At 46.4% G+C, this 12074-nt stretch overlaps 1 protein-coding gene across 4 annotated transcripts in view; it reads left to right on the forward strand.

Moving 5' to 3' along the window:
- The window catches only part of VANGL1 (VANGL planar cell polarity protein 1), a 46490-nt gene that overhangs the window by 11019 nt on the left and 23397 nt on the right, over positions 1 to 12074 (forward strand). For 3 of the 4 annotated variants that reach the window (XM_054223238.1, XM_054223228.1, XM_054223249.1), the window contains exon 4: positions 2770 to 3377. In XM_054223238.1, coding sequence (XP_054079213.1) covers positions 2770 to 3377 — 608 coding nt within the window. Of the gene's footprint in view, positions 1 to 26; positions 2001 to 2769; positions 3378 to 12074 lie in introns of those variants that run through there. The other variant, XM_054223256.1, reaches the window with a different exon arrangement.

Here is a 12074-nt window from a genome sequence, read left to right on the forward strand (position 1 = left end):
GAGGGAAAGCTAACACGGAGTGTGGTTTATGGAACAGAGCGTATGACGTACTGGCACATGAATAGAAAATAGTGTTGCTCACGTGCTGTTAATAAAGAATCACGATTTATGGGCACCCTTTATTCATGCATAAAGTCAAGGTCTCAATCAACGTTGTCTTTTTCTGAGAGCGTTATTTCTGACAGCACCAGTGCTGATGTGACAACTCTTGGGGCACTAATTTGTCCCTGTCTCTAAAGCGTCATCTGCCAAGCTCTATAGAATCATCTTGTTTCTATCATCCTGCTATGCATTATTCAGGTCAGCCCTTTCACCTGTATGTTTTTAAGCAGGATTTGCTCTGGGTAATCATGGAAAGTACATTAGGACCAGGATCCCAGTAGGGAAAGGAGGCAAGAAATGTAAAAATAATGTGAAATAGCTGGGAAAGGAGGGTGAACTCAGTGAAAGCTAATATATTAACACTGGGTTAAATAAAGAATGCAATAATGCCGGCTTTAGAGTACTCTCTCTGCTCTAGCAGTTGATGTGAAGGTGCACATTCACTTTCAAAGAACGGCTGATGCTGCAAGACGGAAAACAGGATGTTTTGGTGCCTCCTGGCTTGGATTTGGGGTGTGTTAATCCTTGGCTGTGGGGCTCCACCTCTGCCCATTCAAAAAAAAAAAAAAAAATGCCCAGTTTCCACCCGAATTGTGTGTGGTGGTACTTCTAACAGTATTCATGTAGCTACAAGGTGGGCTCACTTCAGGTATTGCCATTTGGTATATTGTATTCGGATGCTTGTTTTCATGAATCCCAGATATTACTTTGAATAGATCTAAAGGTGCTGGTGAATTCTTTAGCCCTTATTTTCATGCAGACCTCCTCGATGTGAATTAAAGTCAAAGCAAAATAAGCTGATGCATGAGCAAGACTTTTCTTCTAGGGAACAGGGTGTCCTGAGTTGGGTCCAACAACTTTGTGCCACTGGAGATTTAGATTCCTGGTGCCATGTAACTGCATGACTTTTTGCTTTTGCCACTTAAAGTGGGAAAAGCTGTTATAAAGGATAGACTGGGACTAGGGTTGCCTGTTATCTTCTGGGCTGTAGCCTTAAGCTGCTCTGGTGTTTCTGTGCCTTCTCTTTTCTGCACACTTTCTCAGTCTGTCAAATGAAGGAAACTATGCAGAGCTATTTCATACATATACATAAAATAGTTGAAATGCTTAGATTGCTTTACTGGAGACACTGGCAAAGAGGGAAGCGTGACAAGATTATACTGCCTTTCAGGACATACTACAGTGCAGATATCTCTTATGGGGCCTCTGTTTTGGTGAGAAGTGACTCAAAAAACCCCTCATATTAATTCAAGATGTTGACTGTTTGTGGTTGGTCTGTCTCAAAACCCTACTGCTCTAGGCACGGGAGGTATTCGTGTCTTGGAGTGCATTAAAAGTTAAATCCCTGCTGTTGTTCAAAGCAGTCATGCTGCCTCTGTCTGCTCCTTTCCTGAAGGTTCTTGAAGGCTTTCCTCTAACTCTTTTAAATAAGTGAATAAAGGTTTAAAATGACGCCTGTTTCTTTAAAACAAAATGCTTCAGTCGGCATGTGTAGCTGCAGAAGTCTGGAGGAAGGTATCAGTCCTATTAATGACACAGGCTGAAGGCAGGTACACTCAGAAGAATAGGAGGAAGAGAAATGAATGAGCGTTGAAGCTACAAAGGCGTCAGGTGCCAAGCAACAAAGCACATGCATTGCTGCTGTTTGGTGTGTGTTTGTGGGAAGCATCAGGAGTCTTCGTGTGCATGAGTCACTCGAGCAGCAGCAGCTGTGAGTCAAATCCGTACATGTCAGTGGAACTCTTTGGCCGTGCCAGCACCAGTAAAGAGCAATTGGAGGCATCGCGGGATGGGAAAACTAGCTTGCAGAAGTCCTCTGATATAAACTAGGGAAGAAATGAGACTTTCAGAAAACGTAATGTAATCTGAAGCTTGACTATATGGCGGCTGTATTTCAGGTAAGCTTACTTACGGCTGAGTGGCTTCTGACATTGTCATGGGCTCTTAATACTAGAGCTACTAGGTAGTCTAGGATCCTCTGAATTTAAAGCCCCATACCTGAAAATATTCTCTTAAATCACCTATGGTTTGTTGGTTTAACCAAACTTTTTTTAGAATATGTCAGCTATTAAGGGCAGTGCTACTGTAGAGGAGAATAAAAGAAAACAAAGTGGAGGAACTTACTGGAAGTGCGGTTGCTTCTGTTACGAATGGAAAAATAATGTGTGAACATGTTTTTGATTGTGTAACAACAACAACTGGCTTGAAACACTGAAATGAAAGTTTCCCTTCCAGGTGCTTCTGTGGTGTACTTGCACCACGGAATTTGTGGGCTGGAAGAGTGCTAGTCCTTGCCCTGCACATGGGAACTGATGATTACTGCAGTTTCCAAGAGTTATGTGATATTACTTGTTAAGTGCGCTGGAAGAGGAACATCTGGGGTACAGTGAGTGGCATAGCAAGTTGAGCTACCTGCTCTACAGTTACAGGTTTTTAATACCTAACATTTATAGTCACTGGTTTGGACAAGTTGCTATTGTATCAAAACTTTTGTTAATTTTCAGGGTTGATTATTCAATATATTGAGGGTTTTGCTTTTGCTGTTGTTTTTTTTCTGGGACTTAAGTCTGTTGTAACAATCTTTCCTTCCAGGTTTTCTGTTTTTCTTGCTTGGAAAAATAACCTGGTTGTTTCTATATTATTTTTGTTTATCTCTTCCTCCCTCAGGATGACAACTGGGGTGAGACCACGACAGCAATCACAGGCACCTCTGAGCACAGCATTTCCCAGGAGGACATTGCCCGGATCAGTAAGGATCTGGAGGACAGCGTTGGGTTGGACTGCAAACGTTACCTGGGCTTAACAGTGGCAGCTGTTCTTGGACTCCTTGTCTTCCTTACCCCCATCGCCTTCATTCTGTTACCCCAGATCCTGTGGCGGGATGATCTGGAGCCGTGTGGTACTGTCTGTGAGGGACTGTTCATCTCTGTGGCATTTAAACTCCTCATTCTTCTGATTGGGACCTGGGCTCTGTTTTTCCGTCAGCCTAAGGCAGATATACCGAGGGTGTTTGTATTTCGGGCCCTTCTGTTGGTCCTCATATTCCTGTTTGTGTTTTCCTACTGGCTCTTTTATGGTGTTCGCATCTTGGACTCAAAGGACACCAACTACCAAGGAATAGTGCAGTATGCGGTGTCTCTGGTGGATGCTCTGCTCTTCATTCACTACCTGGCCATTGTGCTGCTGGAGCTGCGGCAGCTGCAGCCCATGTTCACTGTCAAGGTGGTTCGGTCAACGGACGGAGAGTCGCGATACTACAGTTTGGGGCACTTGAGGTAGGTACAAGTCCTTTGAGTTCAGCAGTGTAGATAAATGTGGCTATGCTGTAGTGTGAAGCATCAAATGCTTTTGTAAATGTGGCGTCGTTGGTTTTTGAATCCTCCCCCAAGGGAGTCCTAGCATCTCTCCAAAGTTACTAAACTGAACTTCTCTTCCCCTCTGCGACTGTGGGAGGGGTGTCCCTGCTTCAGAGGAGTCCTGCGCATTTCTGTAAATGAAAAGAGCTGATGGCACAACTTTAGGCTGGTCATTGGGCTGAAGGAAGAAGTAAGTGGCCCTGTGGGAGAACGCGTTCAGCAACCTAACGTGCTGTTGAAAACATCCATTTGTCCTCATTGCCCTGTGCAGCCAAGAGTCGCACGAGGAGCGCGATCCCATCGGGTCAGATCGAGCACTGTCGTTTGGATCCTGTGTGCGCCTTCCGTGGCCCGTGGAAGTGCTTGTGTTCAGGTGTTTGTGCTCTGAAGCCTTTTACTGTGACAGGCTGTGGCTACCTTGAAGGGCTTAGCCAGGTAGCTACACCGTGGGATCTGAAGGCTGCTTCCAGTGTCCTTGTTTCTGAGATCGGCAGTTTTCTGTGGTTTTGTGTTGGCTTGAGGGAAATAGCGTTTAGTCCTGCTGAAACAGTTGCCTTGACCCAGCCAAAATCTCCCAGCAGTTCAGGCATTTAGGAATAATATTTCTAATGAGTACTGGGGCACGTGTAGGTGCTTCTTTTGGCAGCGCTACGCTGCTCCTGGTTTGCTTTTGTAGCATGATGCTCTTTGCCATAGGTATGGGTTGGTTTGCTGGGTCAGATGGATCTGGTAGTGTTTGGGAGCTGTGCAATGTCTATAGGTATGACACGTACATGCCTGCTTCCACCTTCCTGCTGGGATTAATGCTTCCCTCAGCAAACGTACAAGAAAGGACAGGTATCTCAGTCTCCTTAGTTCCCATGTCCTGTGAAGCTCTCTAGAAAGCTCTCAGTTCCTGTACCCCGTGAAGCTAGCAGCTGAGCTCTGAAGATGATTCCCCAGACTGTATGTGCACTTAAACATCTGTTCTGCTTATCCTGTCCAGACCCCTATGGCATGCCTATCTATTGCAGATGGAGAGATTAGTGTCTGCTGGTTTAAGTGGATGTAGGAACAGTCTCCTGCAGCCATTAGCTGCTTTGGAATTGCTTTGAAGCAGATTTTAGTGCTTGAAGCTCAAGTCTGGGAGTTGACTCCTGGATGTTGTTTCTGGCTTAGTGGAAGAACTCAAGGCCTTTTGGATGAGATAGATCTGGATTCTGCTATTATTTTCCTTGTCTGTTAAATGTGAAGGAGAGACCCTTTTCTGTAATGAAAGGGCAGCCATTGACTTGATGAAAGGTCACCTTCAGGGTTTAAAAAAAAAAAACAACTGATCTCTGCTGGTTTTCTTGTGAAACTAATTTATTTTTTAATTTTTTTTTAACTTGAAAATTCCTCTGTGGTACACAACAGATGCCGCATAGCCTTTAAGACTAGGGAGATGGAGACATGACCACCAAAGAGTTCCCCTGTGCCACAGCTTTGCGCCTGGAGGCGTGCTGGGGCAGTTCTCTCCTAAGTGAATTCTGCACAAAAAGTTCAGTACACCTATGTATACGTGTATGTATATACCTATACACCCGCGTAGTGCAGGTTTGTTTTGAGACAGTTTGCTGTTTGCTTGGTGGTAGACTGTGGGTTTGGGTTCAGAGAAATTAAGATCCTATGCCTGCCAAAGTCTGCATGCCTGGCTTTAACCATGTAAGTAAACTTGCTATTGGAGGCAAAGAATTTGCTTGAGAATCAAGGCCTAAATATTTAATAGCATATGTGTTAGAAACTGTGTTCTTTCCAATTCTCTCTTTGCAGCAAGGTTTTGAAGTGCCTTGGGTGATGCGAGGGCAGCAAGGAGTTGTTGTAAAACTTAGGATGAAATCTGAGAAGTATGAAAAATTAATAACTTCTCATTTATTGGCAGGCTGATTGTAATTTTGTTTGGCATATTGAATCCAAACCGTGCAAGCATGTAGATGCTTCAGTATCTTGTGTTACAGGAGAGGCTTGTCAAGCGTGTCTAATAATGGTGAACCGGTGTTGCGTTTTCCTTAGTTTCTGACAGATGAGTGTAACGTCTATTGACATGTGTTTTGAATCCTGTATGTGTTTCTGTCTTTACTAATGTAAAGGTAGAACTGTGTAGGTTTGATCAGTGGCCAAGTGGTGTCTCCCAACTAAGGGAGAGTTCATTCTCTCTCTCTCTCTCTCCCCCACAACCAATGGGGAGAGTTACTTGCATTGTAAATTGTAAGAGCTCCTGGTCTTGACACCGAGCGTGGCCCCAATGTGGTAAGCACTCTAAGAAATTAATGTATCTCCTTCAGCTTCTAAAGATTTAGGATTGCAAGATGTTTATGCAAAACACGAGAAATTTTGGAACTTTTGCACACCTTTGCGGCATAATTTTGCAAAGTTTCCGTAAAGGTCTTGACATGCTTGTCGGTGAATAGTCAGTCAAGGTCACAAGGGGCTGCTCTGGTTGGCGATCTGGCTGAGGCACAGGGCTGGAATGGGAGGTCTGTTGGTGGGAAAATGTGGAGACATGGAAGGACAGTTTGGATTATTCAGGAAGACTGGAGAAGGAGCCTTGTGCGTGTGCTGGAGAGCTGGTTGTAGCTATGTATGGAGTACGCATATACTACTTGTTGCTGCCTCTGGGCTCTCCATTTGCCACCATGCATGCTTGCCTCACTGCAGTACTTTTAACAGGGTCTTATGTTGTGGGCTGCCAGTCGGAAGGAGGAGGCGTGCTTTAACAGGTATAGCAATCTGACTGCCTCCTGAAATCAAAACCTTGCTGCCTCAGTCCAGCTTTTTGTTTTCCTCGTGCTTCCAAATACCTTAAAAGTTTTGCTCCCTGGCTGTCCATGGAGCCTGTCTTCCTGAACAGTCCAGCATGCTCCGGAGAAGCTGGTGGCAAGAAGGCTCTTGAGACATCTCGTCTTGTTCAGTGTTGCTTCTTGGATAGCTCTGGATTTTTCACAGGAAAATTGTTGATAACCTTTTTAATCCAAGGTGGAAGCTTTCAAATTCTAGATCTTTTCTGATGTGGCAGAGGGAGCTGCTATGTAAGTGTGAGGAGAGCAGGCTTTCTGGGAGAGAAGGGAAGAAAACAATAGCCCAGCCACCCTTCTGGAAAACCGTGCTTTTGCCAGGCAGGGTACAGACAGGATTTTCCACCCTCCTTGGCTCCACACACAGCAAAGAAGCTGAAAGTGCTGAGTTAGGTATTCCACTCCACCCCTGAGGGCCCTAGGTCCAGGAGGGTAAGCATATTTGGGAGTAGTTCCCCAAATTCATATTATAATCAACCTATTAATAGGCTGGCTTGGTCCCACCCCCAGCACTTTGGCTGTAACTTTTCTTCTGGGAGGCTTGACTGCCAAAACTAGCGTTCCCTTTGGCATCGGTTCAGGAGCTTGGAGGGGGGAGGTAAAAATTAAATTGGAGTCCCAGTGAATGTGGTGCCAAGTCTCAGCTCGCTGACTGCTCTGCTGCTCCTGGTAGGAAGGGTTGTCATGCAGGGGGAATGCTTTATGGTGGTACGTGTGAGCAAAGAGCAGGGAATAGAGTAGATGCAAGAAAGGTCAAGCCTGGGAAAATGCGAGAGAGGTTGGGTGGGGATGCTGGCGAGACTTTTGAAAGCAACAACAAAGGGAAACAAAGGTGAGGGAGAGCAACAGTAGATAACTTTTCTGTTGGAAGTAAGGTAGTTTTGTGAGCTGAGGCTTGGATTTGCAGCTGAGGCTTTGGTTTGTCCCTGCGGATAGGGACACTGCTGGCACCTGTTCAGTTCCTTCTGGATGGCTCGGAAACTGTGTAGGAAGGATGTTGCTGGAGAAAACCCTCCTCTTCTGTAGTTAGGGTGTTAAACGTATCCCCTTCCTCTTCAGTGAATGCTCTTTCCCCACCCTAGAGCTTTGCTAGTCTAGCCAGCTCAAGAAAATTAATGGCTTCAAACATATCTGGTAATTAGTGATCTTACACATAGACTGGATGTTGGGTTCTAGTATAGTCTTGGCTTTCTGAGGTTAGAAATGTTTGAGAGTGGGTCTTTCTCCTCCCTTTTGCTCATCGCTGCGGTAGGGATATGAGGAGCTGGGGCCATGATAGTTTGTCATGTGTCAGGCTGTATAAAGTACCGAGGGCTTCAGTCTGATTTTCTGTCCTTCCTGGCATGGGCTTTGCCTTTACAAACCAGCTGGTGGGGAATCTAGTGGGGAGGCTTTTGTATGCCTTTGGAATCAGGGTACGGCTTTTGCAGACAGCTGTGAGCTGGTTGATGTTCTCTGTCCATCTAACCAAGAGAAGCTTAGTACTCGGAAATACCAGCTCTGTATTGAAAAAGTCTGTTAGAGCGTTGCCCGTATCTGTGTTACCTGTCTGCGTTTGGGTGGATGTTTGCTGAACTGTGGTTTAAAAATCCAGGAAGGGAGCAACTGCTTCCTCAAAACAGGTACCTGTCTCTGAAGGGCCTGTGCCTTCCCTGCAGGAGCTATCAATATCCTATTGGGAATTCTCATGGCTTGTACGTGCTCACAAAACAAAGTAGGTGCCTATGTGTTTTGTGGAAGGGGAAGACGTTCAGCCTGTCTCCCAGCTCAACTGGAGGCAGCAGCGTAGCTGTTTCTTAGGTGGTGTGTGAGCCCTTACCTTTAACACAAACCAGAGCTGAAACAGAATTGCATAATTGCATGGTGGAAGCTGATGCCACTTTAGACCCAGCTGCTTTGGGTTGGCAGTCTCATATCTACCGGACCTGTTGCTTATAAAAGCAGTCTGTAGGCTGTCGGTATTTACTTATCTAATGTGATGAACACTCTCTTGTCTGTGTCCCTGGGTGCCACTGGGGCCATATTCCCTACTGAGGGAGTACATAGAGGGCTAAGGAGTAAGAATAAGTTTTTTTTCATACACCGGCCTGCATTTGTATCCCTCACACATCTGATCTTGCAACAATGAGGTGTTGCTCGAATATGCCTCCCCTTATCAAGGATGAAAATTTTCTACTGAAGAGCACTGGGTCAACATTTGAAGTGTACAGAGCACTCTTGCCTAGAGTTGTGTCAACACTTCTGCCTAAGTTAAGCTGTCCTAACATCTCCCTACCCCCAAAAAAGGAAAGCTTCCACGGCGTATAGGCGTCTTTGTTTTCTGTTTCTAGTGTGGTGAAATGTATCAGCTTAACCATGGGTTCAAGAAACTGGACCTCTTGCCTGAGGCGAGAGCTGCTGAAATCTTGCTGTCTTCTGGTGAGGGTACTTCAGAAGGTGTGTCTAATTACATTGGTCGTTCCTAGTGTGACTGATCCCATGCACTTGTGGGCTATTTCTGTTTCCAGTCGGGTGGTGAGCAGTGGAACACCAGCATTGGTGCGATGCTGTACCTGCCCAGCTAAACCCTGCTGGAGGCACTCTGGGCTTGTGCCTTCTCCCCTGCGTGCAGTTTGCTTGGTCTGCATTCCCAGGGCCTGCAGGAATTACACTGATCCTCCTTTCTCCTTGGGGTTTCTTCAGCCCTCACCATCTTCCACAGTGATAAACACTGTGATGAAAGAGATTGAGCTGATGAGTTTTTATCTTGTTCTGTAGCAAAACATCTTGTTAACTGTCCTGCTGCCTTGATTACAGGAGCTTCTTAGAACAGCATGTTCCATGGACCAACGACTTTGCAGAGCAGTTCTGTCACCGGAGCCTTGAGCCTGTGTAAAATTAGCCTCATTCCTGAATGCATTTTTCTTTTTTCTGTCCTGAAATCTGTACAAGGCATCCTGGTGAGCGTTTGTGTGACTGTCCCTCCACCATCCCCCTGCCTATCACCAAACCTGATGAGCACCAGCATTAAATAGTCTCTCCTCCCAAGAAGTTCTGGGATAGCTGGCTGAATGGGTGTTAATGGCATCTGCAAGTGTGAAGCTCCTGAAGAAGCTGAGCTGTCTGCTTCAGAGCAGCTTCCTTAGCACTAACTGAGAGGTGTCAGACTTGTGACCTCCGAGGCAATGTCCTTCCAGCAGCACTTCACATAACTGGGTGTTTACAACCACCTTTTTGCAACTCATGATCTCCGCAGCTGGGCTGCTTCTCCATGCTCCCATTCCTGAGCTTGCAGAACTCTCTGTCCACAGCTGTGTGGTATGGGCAGTTGAGCATTAACACCCTTCAAACACCCCATTCCATGGAGTAGGGAAGAAAGCTCTGACTTAGGGCTGAACTAATAATGACTTAATGGGAAAAGACTTTTAACTGCATTCTTAGTCACAGGTCATACCTTTCCCCCTCCCACCTTGTGTCTGCTGCCTCGCCTGCAGGAGGATGGCGCTGCAGGGAGCGCTCCACCTGATTGCTCTTGCTGTGAGGGTACCCATGGAATTGCAGAAGGGAATTTTCCAGTAGCCTTGTAAGAAAAGAGAAAAAAAAAAAAAAAAAAAAGTGTGCTGTTGCCTGCTGAGCAGGGTGCAGTCTCCTTTGATGCTCCAGATGAGCTACGGGAGCTGTGCCTTGTTCTGTTTTACGAGGATCTGGCTGATGGCGCATCGGGTGCGTTGTCAGCAGAGACCAGATAGGACATCTTACTCGGGTCAGAGCAACACCTCATTAAGAGGATGTTTGTTTGTGACAGTAGTGAACAGCCAGACTCCAGAAGTGCCAGGTGCTTCTCATTAGAGGGGAGGGGAAAGTCTAGGGTGGACTGTCAGTATCTGACTGCATGCACAACTCATCTGGGAGTTTCTGATGTGGTAAAGCCTGTCTCCAAAGCCTGGGAGGGCCCCGCTTTTCTGAAAGGAGCGTGTTTTCCTAGCCTCTTGCCTTTCTGCATATGCTTTTCTTGATCTTTGATCCCCCCCTTGCGCACACACCACCTCTCCTCTCCTTTTCAGCAGAAGGAGCGTGGAGTTGAGTGTAGTAGACCACAGCCCGGGTACCAGTCGTATTGTGCTCCTGCAGACGCACCAGGCAGCACTGGCGAGTGGTGCAGGGTGATTGTTATACCCTGGAGCGGTCTCACATTTTTGGAATACTTAATACTTTAAAAGTTTACAAGCCTACTTGTAAGTGAAGGGCCTGCTGTCAATTATTAATCCCCCTCGCTAGTATGGTATTACTTGCTCCCAGACGGGAGCTGCGAGGCTTCGTCCTTCTGAAAGAGATGGTGTGGAGGAAATGCCGTTGGTTTCATCTGCAGGGATTTCCCTTCTTGTTGGTTTGTCTTTCAAAATCAACACTGCCCAGAAGTACAAGAACAGCGTGCACTCCAGCCTACCCTGTACTTAAGGGGTTTGTCATGTAATTCCTTTTCCCCTGCTGTCGGTGCCCTCCAAATCGCCTGCGTGTACCACCCACGGAGACAGATGGTCTCCCTAAGCTGCTGAACAAATTTTGTGGCTGTGAAGATACTTTTATCTTCAAATGCTGCAAAAAAAATTCCACCCCCTCAACCTTTGACATCCGTTTCTTGTGGCGAATGATGAAATACAAATATTCCACAAAGGAGTGAGCTGTGTGCCCTTTGGGGGAAAGGAGGAGGCTCGCTTTTTGTTAAAAGTGCAAGAAACTGTGAATTTACAGTTCTAGTACAGCACAACCAAGTAATGTGTCCAAGAAAGCTGGAAGATAATTCCCGAGCCTACCCTGAAGGAATAAGGAGGAGTTAATAGGGAGCTGCGTGGTAGTAAAATAATTTTTTTAGTTTTTTTATTTTTGTTTTCCCCACAAAACTGAGGGCAATATTTTTGGTTATAACTTGATTCCCCCTCCAGCACTCGATCCCCTTAAACAAACCTCTCTGCTTGAACTCCCCTTGAGCAGTTTAGGTCAAGCGGGGACCTCAGCTGACAGTTTGGGGAGAGCTGTTCCCCAGCTGACAGCAAAACAGCCTCCTGGCACAGCAGTGAGCCCCTTCGCTGTGGTATGGAGGCTGCCGACGCCAGCTTGCGCTCCTGAAGGTCCTGGTGGAGGGTCATCTGCATCCTTATTGGGGGATGGATTTTTGATGCCCAGCTCAGAACCGCGGACCGTGCCCGTTGCATCCCCAGCATTGTCTGTAGGGTCCGCTGGGTGCTGGCTTTAAAATGAGGCATCTCTTGCTTGTGTAAAGCCTGCGGGGTGGAGGAGGGATGCTCTGCAGGGAGGGATGGGCTGTAGTTTGAGAGCTGATACTCCTCTGTGTGCAAGGGTAGCGTCGATGCTGCCTCTTCAAGCCTGTCCATGTACGCTTGCAGGGAAATAATGCTCCGAGGTATTGTGAGAGGAATCCTAGAAATTGAAGCTGCTGTATTGATGCAAATGGCAAACTTCATTCCAAGTCTGGCTGGGTTAATCCCGTCCCCTGCTGGGGGTCAAGGGGTGGTCTTCTTTCCTGAGAGAGCACCCTACCAGGTTGCCTTTAGAACAAGAGCTCTGAATACTGAGGTTTCATGGCAGCAGCATCTAAATGTGAAGCCCTATTACAGCACTATAGTTTTGCTGCCAGTAGGAACTTCGAACGCTTTCTGCTTTTTCCTTGGAGTTAAAGTTGCATTTCTCAACTTCCACTTAAAACCCCCACCGCACCCTTAGTTACTTCATAACTATTAATGTAACTTGAAGAATTCCTTCTAGAGTCTAAAGGCTCTGGCCTTATTTGATGCATGGTCAGGCT

Source organism: Rissa tridactyla, chromosome 1, assembly GCF_028500815.1.
Source record: "Rissa tridactyla isolate bRisTri1 chromosome 1, bRisTri1.patW.cur.20221130, whole genome shotgun sequence".
Classification (NCBI taxonomy): domain Eukaryota; kingdom Metazoa; phylum Chordata; class Aves; order Charadriiformes; family Laridae; genus Rissa; species Rissa tridactyla.